General features: G+C 46.6%; 1 protein-coding gene across 1 annotated transcript in view; it reads left to right on the top strand.

Moving 5' to 3' along the window:
• Positions 1 to 7,390: 7,390 nt before the first annotated feature.
• The window catches only part of LOC308169912 (ovochymase-2), a gene marked incomplete at both ends in the record, with an annotated part of 32,344 nt that continues 20,560 nt past the window's right edge, over positions 7,391 to 19,174 (top strand). Inside the window, 9 exons of the mRNA XM_080544645.1 lie at positions 7,391 to 7,472; positions 8,022 to 8,119; positions 8,982 to 9,079; positions 10,081 to 10,318; positions 10,548 to 10,647; positions 11,028 to 11,179; positions 11,962 to 12,157; positions 16,065 to 16,172; positions 17,642 to 17,782. Coding sequence (XP_080400771.1) covers positions 7,391 to 7,472; positions 8,022 to 8,119; positions 8,982 to 9,079; positions 10,081 to 10,318; positions 10,548 to 10,647; positions 11,028 to 11,179; positions 11,962 to 12,157; positions 16,065 to 16,172; positions 17,642 to 17,782 — 1,213 coding nt within the window. The remainder of the gene's footprint in view (positions 7,473 to 8,021; positions 8,120 to 8,981; positions 9,080 to 10,080; positions 10,319 to 10,547; positions 10,648 to 11,027; positions 11,180 to 11,961; positions 12,158 to 16,064; positions 16,173 to 17,641; positions 17,783 to 19,174) is intronic.

Raw genomic sequence — 19,174 nt, 5'->3', positions numbered from 1 at the left:
ATTAATCCATGGGTCAGAGTTGTTGAAACATTCTCATACTGACTTCAGCTAACAAAAAAAAAGAGTCAGAGAGTTCACTTGAGGTGACTGTGGCTCGTATAAATTTCACTTAACAATAAAAAAAAAAGTGGAATTAATTGAATTGCAGTTGTTGCCAACCTTTCCTAAAGGGAAATTATAAAGCTTTGAATGTTCTAATGGAGTTCGCTTCTAACTCTCCCTTAGTAAAATGCTGATGCAGCGTGCAGTGGTGTTGATCGTCTGCCAAAGGACGACAGCAGAATATGTGACCCCTTTGGGGTGCCTGCATTCAATCACCGTTCACACTCAATTATCACATTACTTTATGCTTTCACTGTCTATTCACAGTCAAAACGGTCTGGATGGTCTGCTTGTCAGCAATGTTCAGCCACAGGCAGTTGCTCACAAATGGTTATAAAACCATCCCACTGAGAAACCCCCAGGCTAGCTGCCAGCTAGCACTATTAGCTAAACTGTTCCCTCCAGTGCCATTGTTATGAGTCCCTGAGAGAGAGAGAGAGAGAGAGAGAGAGAGAGAGAGAGAGACAGACAGAGAGAGAGAGACAGACAGAGAGAGAGAGAGAGAGATACAGAGAGAGAGAGACAAGAGAGAGAGAGAGAGTTAGCTAAACTGTACTGTCTGTACTGTACTGTCCAGTGCCATTGTTAGAGTGAGAGAGTCACACAGAGAGAGAGAGGGAGAGAGAGAGACACAGAGAGAGAAAGAGATACACAGAGAGAGAGAGGGAGAGAGAGACTATTAGCTAAACTGTACTGTCCAGTGCCATTGTTAGTCCCTGAGAGAGAGAGACACACAGAGAGAGAAAGAGAGAGAGACACACAGAGAGAGAAAGAGAGAGAGGGACACAAAGGGAGACAGAGAGATGGATAGAGAGCGACACAGAGAGAGAAAGAGACACACACACACAGAGGGAGAGAGACAGCTAGTGCTATTAGCTAAACAGTACTTTCCAGTGCTATTGTTAGTCCCTGAGAGAGAGAGAGACAAACAGAGAGAGAAAGAGAGAGAGAGACAGAGAAAGAGAGAGAGAGAGAGAGAGAGAGAGAGAGAGACAGAGAAAGAGAGAGAGAGAGAGAGAGGGAAAGAGAGAGAGAGAGAGAGAGAGAGAGAGGGAAAGAGAGAGAGAGAGAGAGAGGGTGAGAGAGAGAGAGTGGTGACAACAACCTGTGTTTATACACAGCATATAACCACTATCCACCCAGGCCAGTCTCTCTGAGATCGAATGTCTTTCCCCAGAGAGAAACCTGGTGAAAACAACAACTCGCTCATGTTCCCATTCCCTGTACTGTACTGTACGTGACGCTGTTATATCTCCCGATCACACAATGTGATATTAGGCGGATGAAAAGGCCCGCTCCGCTCTGCTCCCCTCTGCTCTGCTCTGCCCTGCTCTGCTCCCCTCTGCTCTGCTCCCCTCTGCTCTGCTCTGCCCTGCTCTGCTCCCCTCTGCTCTGCTCTGCCCTGCTCTGCTCCCCTCTGCTCTGCTCCCCTCTGCTCTGCTCTGCTCTCCTCTCCTCTGCTCTGCTCTGCTCTGCTCTGCTCCCCTCTGCTCCCCTCTGCTCTGCTCCCCTCTGCTCTGCTCCCCTCTGCTCTCCTCTGCTCTCCTCTGCTCCCCTCTGCTCTGCTCCCCTCTGCTCTGCTCTGCCCTGCTCTGCTCCCCTCTGCTCTCCTCCCCTCTGCTCTGCTCTGCCCTGCTCTGCTCTGCTCTGCTCTGCTCCCCTCTGCTCTGCTCCCCTCTGCTCTGCTCCGCTCTGCTGTAGAACACCTGGCAGCTGCTGCAGCCTGGCAACCGCAGAGCACCGAGCCGAACGCCGCGCGCAGTGGAGCGCAGCGCAGAGTCACTAGTGAGCGTTCCCAGTGGGAAGCGGACCCCTCTGGCAGGGTAAACAGGATACTGGGGCTTAGGGGCTTAAGACAGTGGCCCAGTGGGACGCCCGTGTACTCTGATAATGGTGATACACGTACTGTACACACACATAAATATACACCACACACACACACACATACACATACACCACACATTGATTGATTGATTGAAAACTTTATTAGAATGTTTGCAGAAGTAGGTACATGAAAGTACATATTACATACAAGGTCAACTAAAAGGATAAAAACCCAAGAAAGCCACTGGCTTATTTCAATTGGGGTCCTTGATTTTCAATTCATCGTTACATGTAAGACAGACATAAGAAAAAAACTAGTACTATCTACAAGATAATACAGACAAATAACTATTACTATCTACAAGATAAACGTACATCCATCATGGGAAGAACAATACAACAAAACATAAGGTATCGGGTAGGACAGGTGGGGACATACACCACAGGTGGGGGCGGGGGACAAAACACAAAGTATGTACAGTGGGTAGTTCGGGTCTTTTAATCTGATTTTTGTTTTTGTTTTTGTTGTTTTAGAGGGTCCAGTTACGGATTGCAGCCTCCTGTAAATGTTTTTTGAGAGTGGTTTTGAAGGTGGGCAGTGTTTTGCACTCCTTTAAGATTATAGGAAGGGCGTTCCACATTTTTACTGCATAGTTTGCAAACGAGTTTAACCCCTTGTTTGTGGTGCAACGCGGTTGAACGTGGTTTGTGGAGCTTCCTCTGGTGTTGTATGTGTGGACGTTGTTCACTTTTTGGAAGTATGTTGACAGGTACTTGGGTGTCTTTGTGGTGTAGCGTATCTTGAAGACCAGGCCCAGTGCAAGCTGCTGCACTCTGTCAACTACTCGTAGCCAATCAAGGCTCAAAAAATGAGCAGCGGTTAGATGTGTCCTAGGGTTGAGGCCTAGCAGAAGCCTAACCAGTTTATTTTGGGCTGTCTGGAGTCTTGTTTTATGGGCCTTTGTGGTTCTATAGTACCATGATGTTACGGCATAGTCGAAGTGACATTGAATGAGAGCTCCTGATAGGGTCCTCAGTGTGTTTTTACTGACAAGTGAGGATATCCTGTACAAGAATCTAGTTCTATGGTTCACTTTTTTGATTACTTTTGCTGCCATTTTATCTCCGGAAAGATTTGCCTCTAAGATGGAGCCCAGGTATGTAATATCCTCTTTTCTTGTGATATTAATGTTACCCACTTTTATTTTAAAATTTTCAACCTTTCTGAGTTTAGATGGGGATCCGTATAGGATGGTTTCAGTTTTACCTAGGTGTATTGATAGTTTATTGTCAGCTAGCCAGATGCAGATTCTACTCAGTTCAGTGCTTAGCGCTTTTTCCACCTGCAATATGTCCCTGTCAGAGACCAGCAGAGCCGAGTCATCCGCGAACACACACATAAACATACATGTATGCACGCACACACATACATACATACATATAAATATACAGGTACGCATATACACACACACACACTCACACACACACACACACACACACACACACACACACACACACACACACACACACACACACACACACATACATACACACACACATACACAAACATACAAACACATAAACATACAGGTATGGACACACTCACACATGCACACACACACATTTGAATACTTTATTTGGTTCCACAAATTATAGTACATAAACAGGGAATCAAATATTTCGGGGCTAAGCAGCACTGAACACTCAAGGGTACACATAACACCTCCTTCTCCACACGGCCAAGCTGCCAATAATAGCTGAGACAGAGCAAAATTTGGCAACCTGTTTGGCCTTTCTTTTAGACATTGCAGCAATTCTCAGACCCCTCATGGTGCATTTATATACATGGCCCAGACTTCCAAATACAAGTATGCTGAATTTACACTTGTACCCAAAGCTGGTTATCGTACTAAGTAGTGGTTGGTATTTGATATACTTGTCCTGGAAAGTCTGGTCCATGTACAGGTCAAAGGGGCAGCCTACTTCTACAATCAGCACCTCCTTGTGGCTGGTGTCAACAAAGACAACATCAGGTGTATTTGGGATGTTGGCAAAAACGTCATTGGTAAAACCAAACCACTCTGGTAACACTCTGGCATGCTTGTACATAGCTGCGCTAGATGGTAAGATGTTTTGTACTGTATCAGACACAATGTCCACAATACGGTCATGACGAGCTATGTACAGGTGTTTGTATGCATTACATCCATTTGTTATGTGTGCAATGGATTCTAGGTGTTGTGAATCCTGATGGTTTAAACAGAATGGACTGTGAGTGTGGGGATACCAGGTGGACAGATTGTACTTGGTCGGTAATACCTGCAGTCTTGCTTTGATGGTGCAATGCCTTCCTCTAATATGCCCTCTTTCCCTCCCAGATTAAATCTAATCTTTGCCATAATGAAAACACAACAAACCTGCTGTTGTGCGGGTGCACCAGTATGTGTTCCTACTGCTACTGGGTCGTCAAATCAGATACAATTGTATTGTTCTAAGGGAGTTTGTCGGAGCGTTTGACAGCCTCCCTTAGAGCAACACACTGACTTGAGGAACAGATTGTCCCGGTCCTCAAGGCTGTTTCGTCCTGTCACAGTCAACAGCTCGTGTGCTGATGTGCAGCTGTGTCCTTCCTATCAGAGAGACCGCCTGCTCTGGGTAAGTCTATTCTCCAGTGGAGCTTTTTCATGTTGAATCGAGTTCTCTGGCGTTTAGCAGCACTCCCACCGGATGTAATACAATAATACAAACCGTTTGGGTTTGATGCTGTTATCCAAAGTGACTTGCGCTGTAGTGAGTGCATACATTTTTCAGTATATACAGTCCCAGCGGGAATTGAACCCACAATCTAAGCGTTGTTAGCATCATGCTCTACCAACTGAGCCACAGAGGACCACGGTGTCAGATGGATGGTTTCTCTCACAGAAATCCTCCTCCTACACATTATTTTTGATGGACTTCTTTGTTTACTTATTCCCTGACTATCAAATAGATATTTTTGGGTTTGTTTGAAATGGAATGACCTACAGGGAGGGACACTGGCAACACACAGTTTCCCTGACAGCAACTGAGAGACTTCTATCATCTATTCCCTGAGCACCGGAGCTGACTCAGAGACGTTCGAGTCAAATAAATTGTTACAAAGTACCCACTTCCCTTGGCATTTCTCAGAAAACCTTTCTTTAAAGGTCAAGTTGACCGTCATGAGAGATAGAGAGAGAGAGAGAGAGAGAGAGAGAGAGAGAGAGAGAGAGAGACAGAGAGACAGAGAGACAGAGAGAGAAAGGGTGGCTTTGTAGAACTCCCTGCTTTCCTCTGCCATCAACTGAATAGCCGCCCTTTAGAGTAATCTCTGTCTGTATAGTGTCTATCTCTCTTCTCTCCCTCCCTCCCTCCCTCCCTCCCTCCCTCCCTCCCTCCCTCCCTCCCTCCCTCTATCTCTCTAGATGTAAAGTGGGGACTCCACAGTATATCATCTGCTTTGATTTTCATGTTTCATCTTTTCTGAGAAATGCCACAGGAAGTGGCTACTTTGTAACAATTTATTTGACATGAACTTCTCAGAGACAGCTTAGATAACCTACTCCAAGAAGAGGCATGCGGTATTTAGGGTTGAAGATACAGGCTGCTCTAGTGGGCTTCCATTCATGCCCTTTAGGGTTAACAGTTCTATAGCAGTTGTCCAACTTCTAAAGGAAACTGATATGAAACTGACACTCTTCAAACCTTCACTACATCAAACTATACAGCATTGTAAAAAGTCAATGAGACATATTCACTGTGGGGATTTGTATTTATTTATAAAATCTGGAGAACAAAGGTTTGCCCATCTCCCATTCAAAGTCAGTGGGGGGAAAAGGAGAACAATTGTTGGCGTGTCTGTATATCAAGAACACAGAATAAGCAACAACCATGCCTATACACTCCAGCGGTTCCATCATATATCTGATTATGATCTGTTAATAAAGGGAAGCCCCTTTAAACCCTAAAGGCTGCTGAGCTCCAACGCTTTGATGTGGGTTTCCTTATTGACAGAGCGTCATCAACCCTAAACATATGAACGCTTTAAAATTGGTTATAAATCTCTCACTCCCTCTCTCTCTCTCTATCTCTCCCTTTCTCTCTCTCTCTCTTTCCCCATCTCTCTCTCTCTCTTTCCCCATCTCTCTCTCTCTCTCTCTCTTGCTCCCCCTGTCCTTCTCTCTCCCACCTCTCTCTGTTTCTCACACACCCTCTTCTATCTCTGTCTCTGTCTCTCTCTCTCTCTCTCATCCCCCCCCTACCTCTCCCTCTCTCTCTTTCTAACTGGGTAGCACGGCCCATCAATAGGAAGTGTATCAGTCTTTAATCTCAGTCAGTCTTCAATCATTTACGACACATCAACATCACCTGTTTACACATTTCTCTTTATCTCTGTTCCTCCTGCCACTCCTGATGCTTCTGACTTGACACTCCGGTGTCTACGGCCAATTTAACAGGCAGCCTGTTAACAGTCTCTCTTCCGGTCTCCCAGTATTATCCAGGGTTTATAGGCGTCCCTGAGCCCACCTCCTTAGCTCACTTTATGGGCTACTTTTCACAGACAACAGCGTCAACAATGTGTGCGGTGCCTCGTGGTCGTGGAGAGGCAGTCTTTGACGCAGGGAGGCTGAACCAGGGGAGGCTGGGGGAGGTAGAAATCTGAGGATGGGCTCGTTGTAGCGCAGGGAACGGAAAGAGGAACGGTATCAAACGCGTGTGTGTGTGTGTGTGTGTGTGTGTGTGTTCGATCCCCATTCTGTTTGATACCGTTACTCATCCTGGTACCACGTCATGCATTACGATGAAACCGTCCTCCGATTTCTACCTCCACCGGCGTCCTCTTGAGTCATACTGACTAGTCAGGCCACAACACGGGTTCTGAGTTGCTTCTAGAAACAAATGCGTGGTCCAATGAGCCGGCTGTGTTGTCCTTGCATTGTGTCTGGGCCCATTGATATGGAGATAGTAGTCGTTGTTGTTGTTGTTTTCAAACTGCCGAGGGGAATCGTAGTATAACAGTCGAATGTAGACTAACTGTTTAACATGCCTCCCCATCCCCCCGGGCCTAGCTCTGGGCCTTTCAAGTGTACTGTGTAGTTAACGATGTGACCCTCCCCACACACATAAACACCCCCCTGCCCCCCCCCCCCCACACACACATAAACACTAACCCATCCACCCACCCCCCTCCTTATAAACCCCCCTGTCCATGCCAACATGACCCCACCTCCTACCTCCCACCCCCCCCACCTTATAAACCCCCCTGTGCCAGTCACCCCAACCCCAACATATAAAACCCCTCTGTCCCCGCCAACAGGACCCCCACCCCCCACCTTATAAACCCCCCTGTCCCCGCCAATAGGACCCCCACCCACCCCCGCCCCCCACCACCCCCACCTTATAAACCCCCCTGTCCCGGCCAACAGGACCACAGACAGTAGCCAGGATGCAACGCTGGGGGCTGCAGACCACCGGGGCTCTGCTCTGTCTGTGCTGCTGTTTACAAACTGGACTTGGAGCGAACAGTGGTAAGTCGTGATAGCTCGGTACACAGAGGCAGAGAGACAGAGCAGGGGAGGCTGGTGGAGGTAGAAACGGGAGGACAGGGCTCATTGTAATGCATGGAATGGCAGGAGGAATGGTATCAAACACAATGTGTGAGGAATGACATTCCTCGTTCCGTTCCGTGCGTTCCAATGAGCCTCTGTCCTCCGTTTTCTACCTCCACCAGCCTCCCCTTACCCAGATATACAGGTTGCTTGTGGATTTACAATAAAATAAAAATGATTTTATAATATTAGTGTACATTATAGATGTATATTACATGTGTACATTATAGATGTATATTACATGTGTACATTATAGATGTGTATTACATGTGTACATTATAGATGTATATTACATGTGTACATTATAGATGTATATTACATGTGTACATTATAGATGTATATTACATGTGTACAATACATTATAGATGTATATTACATGTGTACATTATAGATGTGTATTACATGTGTACATTATAGATGTATATTACATGTGTACATTATAGATGTATATTACATGTGTACCTCCAGGTCCGAAGTGTGGTGTTCCTCAAGCCCGGAGCATCTTGGACCGCTCGCTGAGGATCATCGGAGGGGTGGAGGCCAGATATGGAGCCCACCCATGGGTGGCAAGTGACTTCCCCTTTAAGAGATATAGGGCCGGTTTCACAGATAAGGCTCATTGACTGCGAAATTGAAAAGCACGCACGCTGCTGAGGTTGCTGCTTGAGGTGTAAACCAGCCCTTAGGCTTAAGCCTTGTCTGTGACTCCGGCCCATAATATACTACTAATGTACGCAGCAGAGGAGGTTGGTGGAGGTTGAAATCACCTGTTTGATACCATTCCTCATTCCGTCCCATGCATTACAATGAGCCCGTCCTCCGATTTCTACCATCATGACTCAGCCATGCTACTTTATGAAATGTAGGATATCTCACTGGAGGCTGGTGGAGGTAGAAATCTGAGGATCAATGGAATGGAATGAGGAATGGTATTACACACACACACACACACACACACACACACACACACACACACACACACACACACACACGCTGATAATCACCATCATCACTTTTTTAGTATTTTAATATAAATAACTATAGCCATCCTTTTAATCCACTTTTATATCAGATCTCACTGTTTTTTATATACTGTACATGGCTGGCCCAGTGTTGTTGTCTGTCCTTTATGTTGTGTTGTGTTGTTATGTGTGGTTTTTAGTGGAGTGGCGCGGCAAAATGAATTTCCCCACGGGGATAAATAAAGTATTTATCTACCTCCATCAGCCTCCACTGTCGCTACCGTACTCTAGTTGATGTAAGTGTGTGTTTGGTCATGCTGTGTTGTGTTGTAAGTGTGTGTGTGGTCATGCTGTGTTGTGATGTAAGTGTGTGTGTGGTCATGTAAGTGTGTGTGTGGTCATGCTGTGTTGTGATGTAAGTGTGTGTGTGGTGATGTAAGTGTGTGTGTGGTCATTTCATTCCCAGGTGTCTCTGAGGACCAGGGGATCTCACTTCTGTGGAGGAGCGATCCTGACTGACCGCTGGATCCTGACCGCTGCACACTGCTTCTCCAGCACCTCCACGTACGTCACGTCCTCTAGAGGCTGGTGGAGGTAGAGGCTGGTGGAGGCAGAGGCTGGTGGAGGTAGAGGCTGGTGGAGGTAGAAGTCGGAGGACGGGGCTCATTGTGATGCATGGAATGGAAGGAGGAATGGTGTCTGGATTGGTAGTAAACAGACAGTGTTTGGAGTGTGATACCATTCCTCATTACATTACATACATTACAATGAGCCCCGTCCTCCGATTTCTACCTCCACCAGCCTCCCCTGGTCACATCCCATCTCCTCTCATACTGTCCCTCCTTTAGGACTGACTGTAATGTACATGAGTACTGTACCAGGTATTACTGTGGGTTACATTATGATTCCCTCATACTCTATCATCTCCATCATGTGACTAAATGGGATAAAAATGTAATTGTGTTTGAATGGTCTGGTAAATACTAACATACAAGACTCAAGGGGAGGCTGGTGGAGGTAGAAATCGGAGGACGGGGCTCATTGTAAAGCATAGAACAGAACATACACATACCATTCCTTATTCCGTTCCATGCATTACAATGAGCCCAGTCCTCCGATTTCTACCTCCACCAGCCTCCCTTGGTGAAAGTCTGTGTCGATATATGACATGTTCTAGTGTTTTGGTCCGCATGTCGGCATCCGATTTAATGTTCAGACTTTTCTTTCGAAAAATGTGAATACATTTCTGCGTCGTTGAAAATCAATGACACATCGCTAGTCAACTAACACGGCTTGTGTTGTGAACCTGCTAACAGTAGTGTTCTAGTTAACAAGGTAGCAGTGGGGATTACTCACCGAATCCATTGCATTGAGGTATTTTGGCTTGACAAGCAAGTGTGTGTGTTGTGATCTTCAACAACGTTGAAACGTATTTCCGTGTTTCAAAATAAAAGTCAGAACATTTTGATTGGTTGCCGACATGCGGACCAAAACACTAGAACGTGTCACATGTGTGATATTGGACAGCATGAACAAGCCTCTCACCCCTGACGTCCTCACCACAGACAGTACCTGAGGAACCTGAACGCCGTGGTCGGGGAGTACGACAGGCGGGTCTCTGATGAGGAGGAGCAGACCTTCACCATCAAGACCCTCAAGGTCCACGAGAAGTTCCAGCACACCTCCCCCATGTCCTTCGACATCGCTCTTCTGGAGATCAACGGACGCATTCGACTGGGCAGGTTTCCTCTGTCCATTAGTGATGATGTCAGAGTATGGCTGAACGGAATGAGGAAGTGTATCGTATGTGACGGCAGCCGGTGAAAGCAGGAACACATCGGCAACAGGGAAAAATTGTTCAGACTTTTATTCCGAAAAATTTGAATAAATGTCAACGCTGTTGAAAATCAATGACGCTTTATGAAAATGTATTTTCATAAAATGTATTTCATAAAACAATTTAATTGGTTGCAGACTTGTCCCTGGTTTCTCCAGCTGCTGCTGTCACTAATGTCTCTTCCATCTCTGGTAGCCAGGCGCCCGTGTCCGGCCCATATGCCTGCCTCTGCCCAGTGAGGACTTCCCACCGAGGACCAGCTGTGTTGTTAGTGGATGGGGCCGGACGAAAGAACGTAAGACTTTAGAGTTTGGTTGACCTTTGACCTTCAACCCTTCGCTTTCATGCTACTGTATCCTCTCTCTAGTTGGATGTATCAAATAGATTTGATGAAGGAGACCAGGCGAGGCTGGCTGAGGTAGAAATCTCTGTTCATTTCTGATTCCATTCCATGCATTCAATTGGCCGTCCTCCGATTTCTACCTCCACCAGCCTCCCCTGGGCCTTTAACATGATAGCGGATCTTATGGCCGTGTTGATGGTGGAGGCCACCATACTGCATGTCTTTAATATAGCAGCAGATCACCTGGATGTTTCCATGATGGAGACCACTATATGATAGTGGATCACCTGAATGTCTTGATGATGGAGAACCCTTCTCCTCCACGCCTGTAGGGGGCGGTCTCCCCGCGGTGCTGAGGGAGGTGCAGCTGGAGCTGGTGGAGCCTGCTAGGTGCAGGTTCGTCCTCCAGACGGTGAGACCTACCCAGCAGGCCCTGACCGTGGTGTGTGCCGGCCCTGAGAGAGGAGGGAGGGACGCCTGCCAGGTAGAGGACTGACTGACTGATTGATTGATGTATTGATTGATGTATTGATTGATGTATTGATTGATGGATGTATTGGTTGATTGATGTATTGATTGATTGCTGTATTGGTTGATTGATGTATTGATTGATTGATTCATTTGTATTTATTGAAGTGTAATTGCACTTTCTGTTGGTGCCCAGCCCATATGGGCTTAAAGTAAACATGCATTTAAAAGGAAACATTCTGAGTTAAGGTAGACCTCTGTGCTCTGTACTTAACAATTTTAACACTCAGATCACTGGTATTGATCGCCAACGATATTGATAACCTATTGAATCGCACTTTGAAACCTAATCTATGAAACTGACTGACACTCTGGCCACGTACACACATTACCCTGCCAGACCCAGAACCATGGAGAAGATGGACCGCTCTGCTCTCGGGCCTCAGAAGTTCAGTTCTGCCTCTTTTTGCGGAGTTAACAGACTATTATCATCATTTATTAAAAGCCTGAGTCAGCTCTGGCCAGCGGGGTTGGAGGAGTGCTGTGCTGTGCTTACGGCCCTGTTACTCTGCTAGTAGATCTGCTGCTCACTGGGGATCACTCATCTCTCTGTCTCCTCATCAGATCCTGTGTGTGTGTGTGTGTGTGTGTTTGTACTGTATGTATGTGTGTGTGTATGTGTGTGTGTGTGTGTGTGTGTGCATGTGTTTGTACTGTATGCATGTGTGTGTATATGTGTGTACTGTATGTGTGTGTGCGTGTGTGTGTCTGTGTTCCTGTCTCTCTCCCTCCCTCCAGGGGGACTCTGGGGGTCCTCTGGTGTGCCCCAGGCGGGATGGTCGGTGGACCCTGGTGGGGGTCACCTCCTGGGGGAAGGGCTGTGGTCGGAGCTGGGTCAACAACAAGAGCCGCTCCCCAGCCAAGAGAGGCTCTCCTGGGGTCTTCACTGACGTCAGGATGCTCCTGTCCTGGATCAAGAGCCGGCTCAGAGAGGGTTAGTGTTATCCCTGTGTGAAGCAGGCCAAACATGACACACTCTTTGAACAAAGGCCTCAGAAGAGAGAGACACAGAGAGAGAGAGGCAGAGAGAGGCAGGGAGAGAGAGAGAGAGGGAGAGAGAGAAAGAGAGAGAGGGAGAGGGAGAGGGAGAGAGGGGAAGAGAGAGAGAGAGAGAAGGAGAGAGAGAGAAGGAGAGAGAGAGAGAGAGAGGGAGAGGGAGAGGGAGAGAGGGGAAGAGAGAGAGAGAGAGAGAGAGAGAGAAGGAGAGGGAGAGAAGGAGAGAGAGAGCGAGCTCTGCTGGGGCCGAGTTTAAAGGCAGAGACAAATGGTTCAGGAAAGGCTCTTTCAGCTTTTTTTTCCTGTGGGAAAACCCTTGGAAGAACCATTTTAGGTTATACTGGGGCTGCGTTCGTAAATTCGCTCTGGAAATCTGACCAGAACTCATGGAGTGCCTCTTGTCCAATCAAATTACTTCGTCCCTTTATGACGTTGAACCCAGTGTGTGCTGCGGCGGATTTACAAACACAGCCTTCAAACCATTTTGGGTTCCACGTACAGTAGAATTATATAATAGAAGCAATCATCCAACAGGAGTTTTGAATTATCCTTCTAGCGTTTCTGGGATATTTTTAGACTGTGTACAACAACTCTGATTAAATAATTACAGTTTTCTCTAAACCTTTGTTTACATAAAGCTACACTAAAAACACGCTGTAGAGGGCCCATTATCTTCTAACACCACTAGTGTCCTTTCCAGCACTGCTACACTACAGCCTCTAGGGTGATGTAAACACTCCTAACCCAGCCAGCACAGCACTGGAAAAAAACCTCCAACTTATTTCTTCCTTCTTCTAGCATTACGACTGCCAATGGCCCCTGGCTCGAGCATAGATTGCGTTTCCCTGCTATGATTGATGGAAAGATGATTCACTTACTTAGTCAAATGTATTTGTTTTGGATAAAGGCATCTGATAAATGCCAAAAATGTAAATGTAAATGTAAATGCTTGGCTTGGCCCAGCTTGGTTCAGCTCAGCTTGGTTTGGCTCAGGTAGCCTAGAGGTTAGAGAGGCCGGCCAGCAATCGGTAGGTTCGCTGGTTCGATCCAGGAGGGAGCCGGATGTGAGCTGGTGACTGGAGATTTGCTGGCATCATATCTATCTGCTGTTGTGCCCTTGAGCAAGGCACTTAACCCCTAACTGTTCCAGGGGTGGTGAAGATGGCTGACCCTGTGCCCAGAGCTCTGTTCTCCCTGGGGGGAGACGTGTGCACAAACTACATTTGGTTGCCTCAGCACTTGGACTGCACTGCTCTGTTCAATAACAATAAAGTTGCATCTTAAACTCAGTGGTGTGGCAAAGGTATAACTGAAGCAGTGAACACGACCAGTCAAAAGTTTGGACACACCTTCTCATTCAATGGTTTTTCTTTCTTTATGTATTATTTTCTACATTGTAGATTAATACTGAAGACATCAAAACTATGAAAGAACATCAGAACACCAGGTGGCTACTTTGAAGAATCTAAAATCTAAAACATATTCTGGTTTGTTTAACACTTTTTTGTTTACTACATAATTCAATATGTGTTCTTTCATAGTTTTGATGTCTTCAATATTCATCTACAATAACAACATAATAAAAATGAAGAAAACCATTGAATGAGAATGTGTGTCCAAACTTTTGACCGGTACTGTAGGTCTTGAAGCCATGGGAGTGTAACCTCTTACGCCAGACGGGCCCATAATTGGGCCTAAATCCTGCTTTCATTTGATTATTAATTAGATTATTGTTGATGTTATCTCCTCTTCATGTGTAGTGTATTATTCTGAACTATGGTCTGGGTACAGTATATCCACACACAACTTCAAGGTGTCAACTATCAAGTGGCTTAATCCTGCTTTTGCATCTGATCATGAATCATGGTATTTCTAATGTTAGAACAGTTGAGTTGTTAGTTCAGTGTAATTGGGGTCTGGAGGTGGTTCATCTGAAGAGGACAGAGACATTACTAACGCTGCTCTCACGGCCGGTTCTGTTGTTGTGTTTATGCAGATGCTAACCCACACCAACGGTCAATGTCAAGTAAGTCCTCTCTCCTCTCATCATCTCCACCGTGCATTTATTTACATATTTCAAACGGTTCCCAGCAACATCTGCGTCATCTGCTCCAATGTCACCACTCTGTTTTCAATTTGCATACCTGTAGCATCACACACAACATTAGCCTCTACTGGTTGTAATTGTAGGATTTGACCTGTGTGTTTACTGCTAATGATGCTGTGTATGTGTGAGTAACTCAACTGTGTGTGTGTGTGTGCGTGTGCTGTGTGTGTGTGTGTGTGTGTGTGTGTGTGTGTGCATGTGCTGTGTGTGTGTGTGTGTGTGTGCATATGCATGTACATGTGCATGTGCGTGTGTATATGTGTGTGTGTGTGTATGTGCTGTGTGTGTGTGCATGTGCATGTGCTGAATGTGCGTGTGTGTGCGCGTGTGTGCTGTATGTATGCGTGTGTGTGTGTGTGTATGTGTGTGTGTGTGCACACGTGTGCTGTATGTGTGTTGTGCGCTCCTGTGCTGTATGTATGTATGTGTGTGTGTGTGTGTGTGTGTGTGCGTGTGTGTGTGTGTGTGCGTGCGTGCGTGTGTGTGTGTGTGTGTGCTGCAGGGTTGTGCAGTGTGAGAGACGGGGCTGTCAGCGACAGTGAAGGAATCATCAGGAACCCTGCCCTGCCAGGCCGTCACTATAACAACAACGAGTGGGCGTTATATATATGATATATATACTGTATATTATATAGTGACAGTACACTCACACACACACACACACACACACACACACACACTCACACACACACACACACACATGCATGCACACAAGGACGCACGGGAGAGAAGGAGAGACAGGGTAGAGAGGGAGAGAGAGAGGGGGATGCTGGGTGGGAGGGAGAGGCAGGGGAGGGAGAGAGAGAGAGAGGGAGGGAGGGAGAGAAGGGGACAGAGGGAGAGAGAGGCAGTGAGAGAGAGAAGGGGATGGAGGGAAAGAGAGAGGGAGGGAGGGTGACAGGGAGAGAGAGAGAGGGAGGGGGACAGAGGGAGAGAGAGGGAGAGAGGAGGACACTGGGAGGGAGAGACAGGGGAGGGAGGGAGAGAGAGAGGGAGAGAGGGAGGGAGGGAGAGAAGGGGACAGAGAAAGAGAGAGGGAGGGGGACAGAGGGAGAGAGAGAGAGAGAGAGAGAGAGGGAGAAAGGAGGACACTGGGAGGGAGAGACAGGGGAGGGAGGGAGAGAGAGAGAGGGAGAGAGAGAAGGGGATGGAGGGAGAGAGAGAGGGAGGGAGGGTGACAGGGAGAGAGGGAGGGAGACAGAGGGAGAGAGAGAGAGAGAGAGAGAGGGAGGGGGGCAGAGGGAGAGAGGGAGAGCCAAGGGAGGGAGGGAGAGGGGCACGCTGGGAGGGAGAGCTGAATGCCTTCATTGAACGCTCTCGTCTTGAAAACAGTTGACCCTTGACCTTTAGAATCCAGGCCAATGTTTAACCATAATCACCACTTAACTTTAGATAATATATAATAATTAAACATATAGAGTTAAATGGTGATTATGGGTAAACATATGTATGTATAAACTCTAGCAATGTGTGCTTTTCTAATGTTTTCCTCTATGTTGTGTGTGCTCTCTCTCTCTCTCTCTCTCCCTCTCCCTCCCTCTGCCCCCCCTCTCTCTCTTTCTCTCTCTCTCCCTCTCCCTCACTCTACCCCCCCCCCCCCCTCTCTCTCTCTCTCTCTCTCTCTCTCTCCCTCTCCCCCCCTCTGCCCCCCCCTCTCTCTCTTTCTCTCTCGCTCTCCCTCCCTTTATGATCCCCCCCTCCTCTAGAATGTGTTCCTGGTCTATAAACGTTCCGGTAGGCAGACACATCCTGCTGGAATTCCAGGAATTGGAGGTGGAGAACGCCAGCCTGTGCCACAGCGACCAGCTGACGGTGTACGTGGGGGCAGACACACACAGGCCTGTAGGTGAGAGGACAGGGCTGTCTGGGGCAGACACACACAGGCCTGTAGGTGAGAGGACAGGGCTGTCTGGGTTCACTCTGCGGGCCTACAAGACCTACAGTACCAGGCAAAAGTTTGGACACACATTCTCATTCAATGGTTTTCTTCATTTTGATTATTTTCAACATTGTAGATTAATATTAATCTAATTAATATTCAGCAAAACTATGAAAGAACAAATATGGAATTATGTATTAAACAAAAAAGTGTTAAACAAACCAGGTTATGTTTTATGTTTTAGATTCTTCAAAGGTGCCACCTGGTGTTCTGATGTTCTTTCATAGTTTTGATGTCTTCAGTATTCATCTACAATGGAGAAAAGATCAAATACATAAATAAAGAAAAACCGTTGAATGAGAAGGTGTGTCCAAACCTTTGACTGGTACTGTGCACTGCTTCAGTTATACCTTTGCCACACCACTGAGTTTAAGATCCAACTTGGTGGTGGAGGTAGAAATCGGAGGACGGGGCTCGTTCTCAAGCATGGGAGGGAATGAGGAGCGGTGTCAAACACACAGTCAGACTGTCCCCCGGTTGGCCACTCTTCTCCTCTGAGTTTCCATTTCCATTTTACATTTTTGGCATTTAGCAGACGCCTTATTCCAAAGCGACTTACAATCAATACATTTGACTAAGCAAGTGAATCATCAATCCACCAGTCGTAGCAGGAAGAGTAATCCAGCTCAGGCCCGGGGCCATTGGCAGTCTCTGTGGTAGAAGGAAAAACCTTCTTCTATCACCTTCCACACTTGTGAACTCTTAATCAGAATCAGAATCAGATCAGAATCAGAATTATTCACACGTATATTCACACATACAGGAAATTTACTTGGTGTGGTTGGTGCATAAGGCATAAAGACAGAGCAATATAATGAATGAATGAATGAATGAATGAATGAATGAATGAATGAATGGTCTTTATTGTCATTGCTACAGTACAGGTACCAAACAACGAAATTTTGGAAATTTTAATAAAACAACAACAACAATGTAATAAACAACACTATATAAAACAGAAATGGGCAGTAGAGCAATAAGACTGACAATTAGAGTATGTAAAACTAATATAGATTACATTGTCAGTTATATATAAAAATATATGTCAAATTTTAGCTGACGCTTTTATCCAAAGCCACTTCCATAGTCACAGCCAGAGTGGATAGATGTTTCAGTATATATGGTCCCAGCGGGAATCAAACCCGGGAACTAAGCGCTGTTAGCGCCATGCTCTACCAACTGAGCCACAGAGGACCACTGATCTCTGCCTCCATTAATCTCTACTTTCATGTGAGAGAATAAGTGTGTGTGTGTGTGTGTGTGTGTGTGTGTGTGTGTGTATACAATATGTCGACAACAACATCACCATTCTATAGCAGTTGATAGGTGGATCCTGACTGTGGGCTCTGGTCTCTGATTGGCTGTGTGTCTCCTAGGGAGGTTCTGTGGCCACGCCCCCCCTGACCCAGTCCTCATCTCCTCCCACACCGCCACGCTCCACTTCCTGTCTGACGTCAGCGTAACAGGAAGTGGATTTGTTGTCAGATTCCGAGCAGTCCGAGGCGACTCTGTGGCTGGTGAGTAACTGGACATGTCCTCCAGCACCAAAGCTCTACACACACACACACACACACACACACACACACACACACACACACACACACACACACACACACACACACACACACACACACACAAATACACACACACACCCCAGGCTGGTGGAGGCAGAAATCGGAAGAAAGGGTTCATTGAAATGCATAGAATGGAATAAGGTATGGTATCAAATATGTGTTGATACAATTCCTTGTCCTGTTCCATGCATTACAATGAGCTTGTCCTCCACCGACCTCGACTGACACACAGCAACTCCCCCTCACACTCTCACACACTCTCCAACCCTCAGGGACACACTCCCACAGTTGACTTTCACCAGACAAAGTTTCACATCAGAAATCATGTAAAACCAGTTTATGAAGTGTGTGTGTGCATGTTACAAATGAACAAAAAGCTTATTGTCATTGTAAATCCACCAGTTAGGCATTGATGGATGGTTCCTCCTTCAATGGATGGATTGAAAAAGAAGAGAACGCACACCACAGAAAACATGGGCGAGGTGCTGGCGACGGAGCAGAATACTATAGAATGAAGTAGAAGCCACCCACTCTAGTTCCAGATGCAAAAGTGTATTTTAATTTACAACGGTTTCAGCCGTAGCCTTTGTCAAGTCTTACTTGAGGAGAGGGGAGGGGAGGAGAGGAGAGGAGAGGAGAGGAGGAGAGGAAAGGAGAGGAGAGGAGAGGAGAGGAGATGTGAGGAGAGGAGGGGAGGGAAGGGGAGGGGAGAGGAGAGGGGAGGGGAGTAGAGGAGGTGAGGGGAGAGGAGGGGAGAGGAGAGGGGAGGGGAGGAGAGTGGTAAGACTTGACAAAGGCTACGGCCGAAACCGTTGTCAATTAAAATACACTTTTGCATCTGGAACTAGAGTGTGCGGCTTCTACTTCATTCTATAGTCCTCCTCATACTAGAACATAGCACAGCACGGGACCATAACATACTCTAACCCACTACCAAACAGGTTCCACTCTAACTCACTACCAAACAGGTTCACCTGTCAGGGAAAGTCAACTATGATCACCTTTTATCTTCTGGGAATCTTGAATCTCCTTCCACTGATATTAATCAATGATCAATGTGTTTCTCTGGAGTTAAAGACAGGGGATCATCGCGCTCTCTCCTCTCCTTGTGAAGCCGATAAGTACCTTTGTATTCTACACTCACCGGCCACTTTATTAGGTACACCTTTTCAACTGCATGTTATCGCAAATAGCTAAACAGCCAATCATGTGGCAGCAACTTAATGCATTTAGTCATGTAGACATGGTCAAGACGATTTGCTGAAGTACAAACCAAGCATCAGAATGGCACGCACGTGCACACACACACACACACACACACCTCACCTGGTGATA

This window comes from Nansenia antarctica (genome assembly GCF_963989245.1).
Source record: "Nansenia antarctica genome assembly, chromosome: 14".
Taxonomy (NCBI): Eukaryota; Metazoa; Chordata; class Actinopteri; order Argentiniformes; family Microstomatidae; genus Nansenia; species Nansenia antarctica.
This window is presented reverse-complemented; position numbering and strand designations above follow the sequence as displayed.